The sequence below is a fragment of the Hyperoodon ampullatus genome (assembly GCF_949752795.1).
Source record: "Hyperoodon ampullatus genome assembly, chromosome: 1".
Lineage (NCBI taxonomy): Eukaryota > Metazoa > Chordata > Mammalia > Artiodactyla > Ziphiidae > Hyperoodon > Hyperoodon ampullatus.
This window is the reverse complement of record NC_136914.1, coordinates 103,404,938-103,420,474: the sequence shown is the minus strand read 5'-3', so window position 1 is coordinate 103,420,474 and position 15,537 is coordinate 103,404,938. Positions and strand designations below refer to the sequence as shown.

The 15,537-nt window shown below is 33.1% G+C and overlaps 1 protein-coding gene across 10 annotated transcripts in view; it reads left to right on the top strand.

The window, feature by feature from the left end:
• EPHA5 (EPH receptor A5) overlaps positions 1 to 14,090 on the top strand; it is a gene marked incomplete at both ends in the record, with an annotated part of 319,089 nt that extends 304,999 nt beyond the window's left edge. For 6 of the 10 annotated variants that reach the window (XM_079712443.1, XM_079712451.1, XM_079712450.1 and 3 more), the window contains 2 exons: positions 2,543 to 2,736; positions 6,245 to 6,404. In XM_079712443.1, coding sequence (XP_079568569.1) covers positions 2,543 to 2,736; positions 6,245 to 6,404 — 354 coding nt within the window. Of the gene's footprint in view, positions 1 to 2,542; positions 2,737 to 6,244; positions 6,405 to 13,984 lie in introns of those variants that run through there. The other 4 variants (XM_079712446.1, XM_079712444.1, XM_079712445.1 and 1 more) reach the window with 1 other exon arrangement.
• Between the last annotated feature and the right edge of the window lie 1,447 nt (positions 14,091 to 15,537).

Genomic DNA, 15,537 nt, shown 5'->3' with positions numbered 1-15,537 from the left:
TTCCTCCAGCTCCGTTTTTTTTCCCTCAAGATTGCTTTGGCTATTCGGGGTCTTTTTTGTTTCCATACAAATTGGAAAATGTTTTGTTTTAGTTCTGTGAAAAATGCCAGTGGTAGTTTGATAGGGATTGCATTGAATCTGTAGATTGCTTTGGGTAGTAGAGCCATTTTCACAATATTGATTCTTCCAATCCAAGAACGTGGTATTTCTCTCTATCTATTTGTATCATCTTTAATTTCCTTCATCAGTGTCTTATAATTTTCTGCATACAGGTCTTTTTTCTCCTTAGGTATGTTTATTCCTAGATATTTTATTCTTTTTGTTGCAGTGGTAAATGGGAGTGTTTTCTTAATTTCAGTTTCAGAGTTTTCATCATTAGTGTATAGGAATGCCAGAGATTTCTGTGCATTAATTTTGTATCCTGCTACTTTACCAAATTCATTGATTAGCTCTAGTAGTTTTCTGGTGGCATATTTATGATTCTCTATGTATAGTATCATGTCATCTACAAACAGTGACAGCTTTACTTCTCCTTTTCCAACTTGGATTCCATTTATTTCTTTTTCTTCTGTGATTGCTGTGGCTAAAACTTCCAAAACTATGTTGAATAATAGTGGTGAGAGTGGGCACCCTTGTTTTGTTCCTGATCTTAGTGGAAATGGGTTCAGTTTTTCACCATTGAGAACAATGTTGGCTGTGGGTTTGTCATATATGGCCTTTATTATGTTGAGGAAGGTTCCCCCTATGCCTTTTAACTTTTGAGGGGCATGGACATATATATACACTACCACATGTAAAATAGAGAGCTAGTGGGAAACAGCCTCATAGCACAGGGAGATCAGCTCAGTGCTTTGTGACCACCTAGAGGGGTGGGATAGGGAGTTTGGGAGGGAGACATAAGAGGGAGGAGATATGGAGATATATGTATATGTATAGCTGATTCACTCTGTTATAAAGCTGAAACTAACACACCATTGTAAAGCAATTATACCCCAATAAAGATGTTAAGAAAATAAAATTAAATAATAATAATAAAGGTGTATTGTTTTTGAGTTAGCTAAAGTGGTAGATGACTCCCAGGTATTTTCCTCATAGTTATTCAGTTATTTATCTGACCATTTATTTTTAGAGTCCTTGAGTACTTTTTATTTCTCTGCCCAAACTTAACTATTGGTGCTTCTTAGGAACTTTTATTTCTTGCCCTTTCCGGGGACATATAAACTATACCCTACTTCAAGCTGTGACCAAGCTTTGATGACCCTCACATTTATTATCATCCCAAATATCTCCTGTACTGCAGATTCCTGTAGATTGCCATCTGTGGTTCCCTACTCACCTCAAATAAAACAATCCCCAAATTATACCTGTCAACATTTCCCACTCCCATAAATGTGGTAACCGAAAATTAATCACAACAACCATCCGGTGTGAAAGGCTTGAACTTGTTTTCTCTCAAATACTTTCTCTACTCTCACCTCTACCCTTATGTTATAAATGTCTCTGAAATCTCTCCATCTGACACTACTTTTGTACAGAAACCATTTCCTTTATCATTGAGAGACTGGTTTCTCTACAATCTTTCAAAATTATCTTGGTAAAAATTCTATTCTAATCATCTTATTTTTTCCATTTGTCAGATCAAATCTAAAGTGCTTGTTGAAAAATGTAATTAAGTTTAATCATTAAGAAATTATTCAAATAGGATTTTGAGAAATATGTTCATTATTATTGGTTTGAGGTATCATTTAAATGTTAAAATTTTAATAATTGAATAAAAGTTGTATTATTATGTTCAATAGCATAGACAGAACTCTTCTGGACTTAGACATTTTGATGGCAGCAGCAACATTAAGAATGTTTTTGATAAAACAATCTCACAATTAGACTGATACTCGTATGTGTGGTTGCATTTAAAATCAATGATATTTGTAATGCCTGCACTACTAAACAGTCATTCCAAATTCCTGACAGAAATCAGTAGATGATAATAAACAGCCAGACCTTGACATTATTAAATGATACATAAGACATTTATGCTAATTTAGCCTTTGACTTATCCATCATTTGCCATCCAAAAGTCTCTTTAGAAGTAAAATTGCAGTTCTATTACTTTAAAAAATGTGGTTCTACACATAATTTTTCATTAAAAAGACGTTAACTTTTCAGAGAGGCCACTAGAAAAGTTAATCTCTATTTGTTTCCAGAATGAGAGGATAAATAAAAGATGAACTGTTTATTTTTATGTCAATTAATTTTACAAATCACCCTACACCAAGATTTTAGGTAAAGATGATTACCATTTATTTTCTTTATCATATGTGAGGAAAGCCTATCTTTTTTTTTATATTGTGTGATAGCATATTTTTTCTTTGTTGTATTTTGCAGCCAATGGAATAATCAAGGATGTTAGAGACAGTTATGCTGCTTGTTATTGGAAGAGTAAGTGTAAGAAAGGATGCAAACTGAACAGTAGGAAATTTCTCAAGCTATTCTGTACTAAATTTGTGGCTTTGGGGGAACGGTTCTCTTTCATTTTACACAGGTGATTAAAGCTGTAGAGGAAGGCTACCGTCTGCCAAGCCCCATGGACTGCCCTGCTGCTCTCTACCAATTAATGCTGGATTGCTGGCAGAAAGACCGAAATAGCAGGCCCAAGTTTGATGAAATCGTCAACATGTTGGACAAGCTGATCCGTAACCCAAGTAGCTTGAAGACTCTGGTTAATGCATCGAGCAGGTACAAGGCCAGTCTGGAGAGGTTTTTCTGAATATTGCTAATTCAGATTGATGCCACAAAGATCAAGTTAATGAAATTATTTGTGTACACATGCTAGCCTATGAACCCATATTACACTAATTTCTTTGAATATGTTTTTTTCATAATGTTATTCTTTTATAGTGAGTGAAATATAAATGATTAAATTATACTTTAAAACACCTGTACCTAATCTAATAGTCTAACCTACCAGTTTCAGATAAATGTTAACTATAGCCAGATCCAGGTAACATTTTAAAAAATCCCCAAATATGTGTATTTTCAGGTGCTTTGGACTCCACATAGGCTTGGATGGGGGGAAATAAGATTATAACATGATGGGGAAAAGCCAATTAAGCACTGGTATAGTTTTAAACAGGAGATATATAACAACAATTACTCTTTGATTTCCTTAGAATAGATTTCACCACCTATCATATTTTATGAACATCAACAACTCCTTTTCCTTATCCAGTTGAGTACAGATATTTGGATAATCATTTACTGGGTAGTATGAACAGAACTTAAAAATAATAAATGAGTAATCTTGTGGAAAAAATTTGTGTGAGCAAATGAGCATTTTTTAAACTTTTCTGAATGCATGTGAATGCATTTAACTAATGTTACATTATATAAAGCATTCTTACTTCTTTTACCTGAAAAATTACAAAATTATCCTCTCAAAAAATAAATCAGTTTGATTCTGTACTAGAAAATTTACCAAATTGTTATTTTCACTATATATAAGGCAGTTTTCTATCTCCACAAGAAAAGGTATCCTGCTGGTAACTGAACTGGCTGCCCCTAGTATGAACTAAATGAGAAACAATTTGTTGATAAAGTTACATAAGTTCTATGATTCTGGTATAACATTTGCTTACTAGGCAAAAAGTCATTTTTAAATACAAATGAGGAATGAATCTTCAAACTCTGTTCAGGCATCATTAACTTTTTATGGTAGCAACTGGAGAATGCATCTTAGAGATCATTCCTTATGTTGTTCCCAAAATAACTGCTTTTAAATTGTTTATTGTCATCTAAAATATTGTGTTTCTCTCATCTACTTGTTTAAGTTATGTTAAGTTGTCACAAATGGATATAAGGAAAAGAAATCATAAAAATATATTTTTATGTTCTAAATTGTATTAATTTATATCAGCATCATCATTATAGCTTGAGAGCAGCTTTAAAATCTCCAAAGAACTTTCATATTTCCTTGTATATATTATGTAGAATTCAGCTTGCTAGGTTTCATTTAAATAGATTTAGCTTAAGACTATACAGTTGGTCCTCTGTATGTGCAGATGTGGAGAGCCGACTGTACTACACCATTTTATATAAGGGACTTGAGCGTCCATAGTTTTGGGTATCCATGGGGTGGAGGGTGGGGTCCTGGGACCAATTCCCTACAGATACTTGGGGAGGACTGTATCTCTTACTACCCCATCTTTATTCAGTCATCTACAAATCCTGGTTCTAGAAGGTGTTAGTTACTGATTCACTGTCTCTTTCTCTTTTTCCCAACCCATGTCACAAAACTAGGTGATTTGAGTAACCATGTAGATGATATTCAAATATCTCTCAATACTTGAAATTTTCCCCTTCATTGATTTTGGTCTGTAGCCCACCTTGAACTCTTTTTCATAGTCATATTCTAGACTTTGCTATTACCAAAAATTGCAACTTTTCTATAATCTCAACTTCGAGATTCTATTCTCCGTTCTATCTTCAACAAATCTTTGACTGTTCTGTTTAATGGCTACAAATTACTACCAAATATCCACTTATTCATCCAATAAATATTCATGTGTCTACTCTGTGTCATGCTGTGGGCTAGGTGCTGATTATACAACATTGAGAAACACACAGTTGGGGGAGAGAGAGATAAACAAAATAAAAACATTGTGAGAGTGAGAGTAGAATTTAGCAGAACAACTATGAGCTAGAGTGCTTGTGCAGGTAAAACATGATGATGTCTTGAACTAAGGTGGTGACAAATTAAATAGAAATGGTCAGATTTGTAATATATTGGAAGTCGAATGGATAGTACACACAATTATAGATTGTAAGGGGACTGAAAACGAGGAAGGAGCAGACTATTGTATCATAGAGTATAAAGACAAGAACTTCAGGAAGAATTGGGTGTGGAGAAGATGAGTAGTGTGGCTTTGGACATGTTGTGATGAGAACCCCAGGAACTAATGGAGACATGAAGTAAGCACATGAATATATGAGAGATATAGGCAGGAGGTGAAAATTGGAGAAAAATAGATGCTATGAAAGTGGGTAAAACTGCCTAAAGTAGAATAAAGTTATAGCCTGAGTAGACAAGATATAGAGCCATGTCCTGGCTACCTCCAAATTTTAAAGTCAGACAAAGAAGCAAACAAAAGAGATTGAAGAGATGCATACAGTGTTATGGTAGCCACAAAAGAGAGAACTATGATTCAAAAAAGGTTGAGGTAAGGTAAAATTTCAAGAGGGAGGTGGTAGTCATGATTGTTGAATGTTTCTGAAAGGTCAGTCATCTTACATATTGGAAAATCTTCACAGATTTTGATAAAATCGAGGTCATTGCTCACCGTAACCAGAGCAATTTTTGTAGAATTGATGTGGAAGAAACTACACTGAAGTAGGTTGAAATGTAAATGGGATGTGAGAAAGTACAGAGAACATGAGTAGAAAGAAAGGTATTTGTCCTATATCTTATGGTTGAAATGTACTTAAGTAAACTCCCACTGATGGACATTTAAATTGCTTTTGATGTTTACTTTCATTAGCAAAGAAAGTGCACATGTACTTTTTGACATTTTTCCTGATTATTTCCTTAGGATACCTTTCTAGAAATCATCATCTTCATCATCATCATTATCATATCATATATTATTGGCCGAAGTGTATAAATTTAGTATAGTTAAGAGCATCGCATGGTTTGATTAATTCTATTCAGTTTTCTTATGTATTGGGGGTTACGTTTTGCTTTCCAGTTCCACTACTGGAATTAACCAGTAATTAGGTGAATTAACAAGCACCCCTGTATTTGTAAGAGCATAATATAAAGGATAACTAACTTCTGGTCTCCTGGGAAAGTAGATTAAATGAGCATGAGTTTCTCTAATGAAGTCTAGAAGCAATTGGCTTTACACAAATTATCCTGCATATCTTTATTTGGTAACATTTTCTATATGATTTTTACAAACAAAACAGCTTTAGGAAGTAAATACATCTAAATTACTACATGGAATTTTTAGCTAATGTACATATCAAGCCATTATAAGTCATCATTAACTATGGATAGAAAAAATCTGAGTAGAATGTTTTGTGTTCTGTATTTTGAATTACTTTCTTCCTTGTTAGCATTTGTATATTTTTCTATTATAAATATACTTATAGACTCAAAGATCCATTGACTATGAGCTAATATTACAATATAGTTTGTTACAAAAGAATTTAAATGTTATTTTTACTATTTGTGTTTTATGTGTTTTAGAGCACCTAATTTGTTAGCAGAACATGGCTCACTGGGGTCTGGGGCCTACAGATCAGTAGGTGAATGGCTAGAAGCAATCAAAATGGGCCGATATACAGAGATTTTCATGGAAAATGGATACAGTTCAATGGATGCTGTGGCTCAGGTGACCTTGGAGTGAGTAATTTTTCTGATAATTTTTACATAATTGCTGGGGTGAGAAAAATTGTTCAGAAACCAATCTGGATGAGGTCAAAGGAAATCAGTTAACCTTTGTCCATGTATGGCAGCTTTCAAAGAAGCCTCTTCATTTTTAGCCTGTATTGTTAACAACTGCATGGTTAATGCTACTTGTGGCCAGTATCTTTGCTTCTTTACTTCAAACAAATAACATTTGCATATTTGATTAATTGGAATGACATCTCCCTGGCAAAATACTGGTACTTTGTGTTGTGGAAAAAGATGTTTTCTTGACAAAGTTTTTATACTGATACCTATGTTATATGAATGTAAATACAAAACAAAACAAACTGTAAGCACAATTGGTGTGGCTAGCCCTAAATAACAACAAAACATACTCTTAAATTTTGGCTCTGATGAATACCCAGGTAACATCAGCTTAAGCAAAGCTTCCCAGGCAGGAATCTTGTTTACTCTCTAAGTGGTGCATATTATATTCTTGCAATCCAAGGATATATTAGATCCTGCCTCTGATTTGTTATTTGGTACAATCTCAGTGGAACCAATTGTGCCCTTTTCTGTTTGCACGTTTAAGATAAAGCTTATCAAATCTTATTAAATATAAATCACTAGAGTTAAATATTGAATTCTTTAAGGTTGTAAGTTGTTTGTATCTTATTATATACTCTGTATGTGTAATTACTTTAGCCTAATATTTGTTATTTGTGAAAATTAACTGTTGTTATGGTGGTTACATCTAGATTACATTAACACGAATGATGTTTTAACCTGTGAATAAAATGATAACTTAGTTCAAATTACCTACAAATTCAAAGGTTAAAATATTGTTGTAAGGTTTAAAACATGGTAGAACCTTCTAAAGCACTAAACCACAGACCTTCTTCCATTACTTCACATAATATGAACACTGAGTGCTTGGTTCTCACCATTTCTATTCTGGCATTCTCTGGTTCATTTAATTCATTGCCCATCCATAAAAAGGTAACAGGGTACCATCATTTATCACCAATTAATGTCACATTCTCTCAGCATTTCTCTTCTCCATAACTATAGCTAAAAGGACCTAAAATCACCACTCAGCTGGCTATCTTAATTTATTGACTCTCATTTTCACCATCACCACTAAATCATATATACTTGATGACATGTATACTTTGCCCATTATTTCTTTGGACACTCAAAAAACTCATCTGTGCTTACTTAAAATAATAAATGGAAAAAATCACTGATAATTTAAAACTATTTTTACATGATTGCTCTTTAATTTTTCTGTAAAAATGGTCATTTTAATTTATTAAAGTCATTTGTCATTTTATATTAAAATGATACTGTAGGTATTTCTTCTACCCAATGTCAGATTACTTGTAAATATATAATAAAAATATTTGCATTAAATGATGTCTCTTTTTTTAATTAAAATAACACATATACATGTATATATTTATATCCACTACTTTTTTTGTTTCTCCCTTCAGAGAATAGTTATAATCACCAATAATGGCTTTTGTATTAACTATCTCTGTTTTACTTTCTATGGGGCCCCCAAATACTGTAAATATGTTGAGTGTTTTAGAATTATGGTCTCACTTTTTCTTATTTCTTTTAATTCCTTTCTCTTTACTTTCCTATTTTCCCTTCTGTCTCCAAACTCTCTCATTTTTTATGTTTTCTTTCAAGCCCTAATAGCTTCTTCTATCATCTTATGATGGTCTGCAATTCATTTCTATTTTCCAGTATTTTTGTCTGGTCAGTTCTTCTCTACTTGGTTCAATTTCTTCTCTCTCTGTTACTTTGGTAGCTTGTTGCCTCCTGCCATATTGTCTCCTTTCAGATATTTTATGTTTTAATTTATTTACTCTGACCAGAAGAGTAAGGTGAAATTAAGAGACTTACCAACATCTTCCTGTTCAGAGAATGTTGGTTATCACGTGTCAATTGCTTGAGTTTCCTTGGACCATAATAACATATTCCTTACTAGGAACTGAGCCAGCTAACCTTAACCTCAGTGAAGCTGATTTATTGGAGAGTCCAACACCTTTTAAATACATGTTCTCTTGTTTATTGTGGAGTTTTTTTGTTTGTTTGTTTTAATATTTGAATTGTAGGACTGATTTTTTTAAATAAATTTATTTATTTTTTATTTAGTTATTTTTGGCCGAGTTCGGTCTTTATTGTTGCGCGTGGGCTTTCTCTAGTTGCAGCGAGCTGGGGCTACTCTTCATTGCAGTGCGCCGGCTTCTCATTGTGGTGGCTTCTCATTGCGGAGCATGGGCTCTAGGCACACGGGCTCAGTAGTTGTGGCTTGAGGGCTCTAGAGTGCAGGCTCAGTAGTTGTCGTGCATGGGCTTATTTGCTCCGTGGCATGTGGGCTCTTCTCAGCCAGGAATTGAACCCATGTCTCCTGCATTGGCAGGCGGATTCTTAACCACTGCACCACCAGGGAAGTCCTGATTATTGTGTTTTTAACCATATATTTTTCCTATTACTAAGAACATATTTATCAAAATATTATGTTAAATAACTCACAAAAGAGTGGGTAATCAGTTACTTGTTTGGTCAGAAATATAAGAAACAAAATTATCTGTGCATTTTGCTTGTCCTTCACCCAAAAAACCTCAGTCATTATTAAGAACTATGGCAAAGGAACTGGAATATCAGTAAAGACAAACTCTTAAATACTTAATGATTTATTTATACATGGTCTTTGCCTATATCTAAACAATAATTTTATGTAGCCTGTATAATACTATAATAAAATAAAATATTAGTGCCAGTATTATTGCCAGAGTATAATAGAAACTGAGAAATGGAAGAAATATTCACACCTGTAATAAATGCTTAGAAAAAAAAACTAAAATTAATTAATATAAAGCAAAAGATCAAACTGCCATATACCTACATAAGAAAAATATGTTATAATTTGTGCCATTAAATTTGTTCTCATGGTGGGTTTAGAATAAGGAAGAGTAAACAATTACAGTTTTTCAGAACCACATACTTTGGTGAAAATTTCCTTCATAAAGGTTTAATTTTATTTATGTTTTTTTTTTTTTTTGCCAGCACATACATGTATGACTTGATGTGGAATAGAAATTAAATATTTCAAGATCTTAGAGTTAAAATATGTTCAATGAAAGTGGCTTTCAACCTTAGATGTTTCTGTCTGCTGATCTCTGTGCCTAAAGTTTGCTGTTCTGTGAACAGTACTCATATTAGAACAATTGTTGTAGCAGTAATGATGCGATCTGTACTCTGGTGTTTAAGTGCAGTGAGTTATGGTCCACAGGGGGAACTGTGAGCTTGAGGTGAGTTGCAAAATGAATCCAAAGATTTGACTTAAGGACAGTATTACAGCTGTTTTTTCAACTTCTTGTCAGACCAGTACTGTCAACTTTTGATTATTCAAAAATGAGCAAAGTCCAATGAACTTAAATATTATATCAATTGTGTATAAGCTGGAGGTTCCTATTAGTGTAATTTATTAAAATAGGGTCTTAAAATATTAAAATATTTTAAAGGAAAGTGTCACAAATCTAGAGCCAAAATTTGTGCACACTAGTTCAAATAAATTTAACTTATCATTATGCATAATTTATTATATGCCTAAAATACACATAGGAGTGTTTACTATCCTCTGTGCTCTACATAAGTAAGCTAAAACATCTAGTGTAACCCTCATAAGGTCTCAACCATTGAAAAACATAACCAGGTCATGGTTAAGTTCTCTCTTGCCAAATATATGTATATTTATCTTGTACAATACATATATAATGATTATCAGGATTCTTCTAAGTGAACCAAAAAAGTCCAAACATACAACTGCATAATAAAACTATGACAAAAAGAATAAGCACTGAAATTTAGTGAATATTCATTAAACTCTCTTCTCCCTTCTCCTATCCAGCCAGTGTTGGTGGGGTTAAGTACCAATGATATGGCAAAAAGGTGTGTAAAGCAGAAGGGAGAAGAATGTAAGGGAATGTTTCCTCTACAAGTGGATGAACTACATCCTGAATAATCAAGAGCTGGCTCCGATATCAACTAAACACCTCTCGTTATTCTCCACTTTTCATTCTTACATTTTAGCACCATAATATCAGTATTTTCCATTATTTAATATTATGGAATAACATTTGAAAAAAAGATTGGAATGTCATCACAACAATGGCAATTCATTATATTTGCAGTGTTTCTAAAACTAACCGTGCTTTGTTGACAAAATCCAAACGATTTTTTATGTAACAATACTGTTCTCATCATGTTTAGATTCATAGACCTATGCTGAAATGTAGTTTATCATCATTAGAATTGGCTTTGGGTATTACTTAAGATTACACGTGGTCATGGTAAAAATTAGTATAATATTTGTAAAGGGGACACACTTAAAACTTTGCCTTGCTACAAAAATTCCTATATAGAAAAATGAAATAGCAAAATACATCTTAAACCATTTTCAAGTTATTTTTTCAAAAATCATTGCAAATAGAGCAGCACCTTCATCATGAAATGTAAAATACTTCAGTTTTTATCAAATTTCTCTCACATTATTACTGTTAAATTGACCATTTAATATGTACTTTAAGGAGTAAAATGGAAATGGTTGGAAATCACAAAAGTGTGAGACAATACTACATAAAAGAAAATACTTTAATGTACTTATCAATATTGGAATAAAGTTACTTATCCTTTACTAGAAAAGTTTTTCTAATACCATTTTAATTCTCATTTGTAGTATTATTAGAAAAATAATAAAAGGGATTTTTAAAGAAACTACTTTGCTTCTGAGAACAAGTTTAACTGCATTAATAATCTTATTTCTCCCCACTTTTTAACTGTAAATTACATTGTATAAAGGTAAATGTATATAGCATGAAATGCTACTTTCTAAATCTCTGCACATTAATTTGACAGCTTTTGGAATGACAGATCAGATTTTTAAAACATCAGCATTCCATTAAAGACACATAATTTATGGCAGTATGTAAAACTCAATGCTGTGTTTTCATAATTCCATTTATCCCATGGAAGGAGTGGTAGAGGTGGGAGGTGAGATGGAGGGAGAGAGAGGAAGAAGGAGAGAGAGAATTTCAGTGGCCTGACCTTCCGTATGAATCTTAGGGGATAATCAGATCATAAGATGGCCCTAAATACAATTTTATGTTTGGGAAAATTCAAACAAATTTAATTTAAAATCTAGATATATGAAATGTTCTGAAGAAGGACAGGTTTTATTTGCCTGTAAACACAAACTCTATAACTGTATTAATCCAATACAATTCTTTAAAACATTCATTCTTTAGCATGATATAGATGCCACAAAAAATTTAAATTCCCAAAGCACTGAACCAGAGTCTTTCTTGTGGTTATTTGCAGAGAATGAGGTTATATTTACATATAATATAATAACAGGTTAAGACAGTGGAAACAAAAATAAGTCCAACTAGTGATTTCATAAGAGTTAGACAAAACAACCAAGAGTTGGAATATGGAATACATACACGCATACACCCATGCACCCCCCTCCTTATATACACACTTCAAATTAAGGTTTTGGTATTGTATATGCAAAGTCCACCCTGTTTGAGCAGGAAAACCTGTAAAATTTTTCAGGTCTTTCAGAATAAACTGTAATAGCTATTTTCAAAGCCTCATCCCTATTAATTGGGTTGGCCATATGAATTGTGCAGTTTAAGTATGTATATATTAAATCAGTACTTTCAAATCTGAATTTGTCAGAATCACCTGTAGGTTTATAAAGCATATGATAAAACATATGTTTTAAACTTTATTTCAAGTACTAATTATTTACATTTTCTAGTAGAGGTCGATTGCTTTCAGTTTAAGAAATTTTAGACTCTTTTCTCCTGACTTAGGTCCAAAGTTTGGTAGTGAGCACCCGTGAATTCTCCTGTCTGCACAATTCATGATGCACAAATTACATGTGGAAACATGAGTATTAGTTATACAGTCCATAACTGTAGTTGTCATGAAGTACACTTCTATAGATTGTGTTACCATAGCTTCAGTCAAAGAAGTAAGTGTTTGGTTTCCTTTATTAGATATCTTCTTTCTTTTAGAATTTTGGATATTTGATGTTATATATACAGAGTTCTCATTTTACAGATGAATAAATAATTACATGTAATTTAAAGTTCTGAGCTCAAAATTATATCTCAGAGAAATGAGAACTTAAGAGTATGGACTTTGGTGTCAGATTTCTGGTTTTAGTCTCGGCTCTGCTAAGACTGGCTGTGTTATCTAGCCAAGTGATTGCCCTTTTATTTATTTTTTTTATTTTTTTAGCTATTTGCCATTTGCTAAAAGTCTCATAAGAAATCAAGAAAACATAAAAAGAAAAAGACACCTAAGATATTATTTAGATAAATAATTATTTCCAATAATAATACACATGGAAGTTAAGTACCCTTTTATTCAATTTGTATCCTCTGATAATTAAGAGATTTCTTTGATCTTCCAAAACTATTCAATTTTACATATAATAATTCTAGTGTCATTGTGTCCAATTCTAAAGAATTCTAAGACAATCTGAAATTGATGCATTTACTGCATGCAAAAATATTCTATTTTTAGCATAATGTGTTAAATACAGTAATTCTCTAAAAAATCTAACATACCAAACATCTCTTGTCATTTAAAAATCTTGAATTGTTAATGCTCATTTTTTATAATTAACGTTATTATTTGCCAAATGTACCTGAATTATTATATTTGCCAAATGCATATTTTGGGAAAATAGAATTCCTGAATATCCTATGAAATAGCATTTAAAAACCATGAACACTGGCCTTGAGCTCCATAATATGCTAGTAGTTTAGAATCTAAACATTTGTAGTTTTCTTTTGAATAATAAGCTTGTTTAAAAGAAACAGTATGAAAGCATCTTGGTGGAAAAGACTGCTTGATAGCGTGCAATCTTCAGAATGCTCTAAATGCCAATAGAGCCTAGATGTATTTGATAAAGAAGAAAGCTCCCCTACTTTGGGTTCCAAGTAAAAAATAAAATATTTGTAAGTGTTATAAGTGCAATGTAGTGCTGATTATCCCCTAAAGATATCTGTTATAGAAGATGATTGTGCTGACTGAGTCATTTGAAAAGTTTGGTCTTCAACTGCTTAGCTATGAAATTTTTTAAAGTATATTTTATGCTCACTTCTTTTAGCAAAAAAAAAAAAAGTGCTTGTTCATATTGTAGGTCCATATTTTCAAAACCGTTCAATGAAATTGTACCCTTTAAATATTTATTGGTAAGCATGTGCAAATTTGTTTTTTCACTGCTCTGGGTCACCAAAATAATCATGTCCAAAAAGGGGGGCAAATATATAATATATCATTCCTTGTTTTAAATATATCTTTGACTGCAAACAGATTTTCAGGTACAATTTTAGAGCCTGCTTTTGAAAACTGGACCCTGTATGTCTAAATTGGGACTGTAATCTAATTAGTTTCTGCAAAATGTTTGCCTCTTTGCCAGCGTGAAATATTGAGGTGTGCTACAAATTGAATCAATACATACATCCAATGTGTGCTTTCTTCATGCAGGGATTTGAGACGGCTTGGAGTGACTCTTGTTGGTCACCAGAAGAAGATTATGAACAGCCTTCAAGAAATGAAGGTGCAGCTGGTCAACAGGATGGTGCCATTGTAACTTCTGTTAATTGTCACTTAGTCAAGTGAATGATTCTGCACTTTGTAAACAAGCCCTGAGATTTATTTTAACAAAAAAAGGGGGTAAAAGGGAAAACTCAATGATTTCTAAACCTTAAGAAAGCATTTGTTTCAGCCACAGAATTTGTGATCAGTGTTTTACTAAAATCTCTTTATCTTCCTCTCAATATCTTCATTTTTCATGAAGCAAATATAACCCGCATGGAATAAGAACATGAGGTTAAACATTATCTTATATTACAACAACAAAATCCTTCTCACTACTTCTACAAAATTTTTACATGAAATATATAACTATATATAGCACCTTTTTTTTTTTTTTTTTTTTTTTGCGGTACGCGGGCCTCTCTCACTGTTGTGGCCTCTCCCGTTGCGGAGCACAGGCTCCGGACACGCACGCTCAGCGGCCATGGCTCACGGGCCCATGTGGGATCTTCCCGGGGCACGAACCCGTGAACCCTGAATCGGCAGGCGGACTCTCAACCACTGCGCCACCAGGGAAGCCCCTATAGCACCTTTAGAGACTGAATGAAGGCAGCCCTTTTCAAAACTTCCAAGAATCTATTTGAAAGGAAAAGTTTTATAGCCATTTGTGGGCTAACAAAAGCTGCAGTTTACTGAAGTTTACTTCAAACTTCAAGTCTTAATTGTCTACATAAGTGTATTGAAGAGCAATATGGTTAGATAATTTCTAAATAGATATCTTCTTTTGTAATTTTAAATGCTGTTACACAGCGTTAAGTTATAGAAACTAGTGTATAAACATGTTGCTTGATCAAGGACAAGTACAATACAGGGTGTATATTTATTTTTCTGTGTTATAAAATTTACTTATAGTTGTTCTTCTAGAAACTACTAGGTAATAAATGTGAATATACTGTATAATTTGCTATATACCCAGGAATCAATTTAAGTTGGATCTCTGTGTATGTGTGGCTTGCACATGTGTGTATTACCATTCTGCTTGCATTGTTAATAGTGTTTTAATTTTAGCAACATTCAGGAACAAGTGTTCCAGAGTGTATTAGGAATCGGAGAAATAGGGAAGCTGTAAAACAAAATTTAACCCAAGCTTGTGTCTTTTTTCCTCTCATGTATCTAAAAGCTACTAAATCTCTTTATTCACCAACAGGAAATGTCTAAAAGACTAAATCCCCTTTGGCGTTTTAAAAACACTTTGTGATATCTGTGACAATGCAGTTCTTCTAGCCATTAATCTTGCACCCCTGTAAGAAATTTCACCTTTCTGAGTCCCAGAAAATATCTTGTCAAGCAAAGTTGACACCGAAGCGCACATTTTCAGCAGGATATAGAAGGATTTAACTGTGCAGACTTCTGTTAATGTTGTTAAATCCAGCACATAGCACCAAGCATTACCCCTTAGTGTTAATCCTTGGTAACCATTTCCCTTGTGGCTCAGCTCTAAG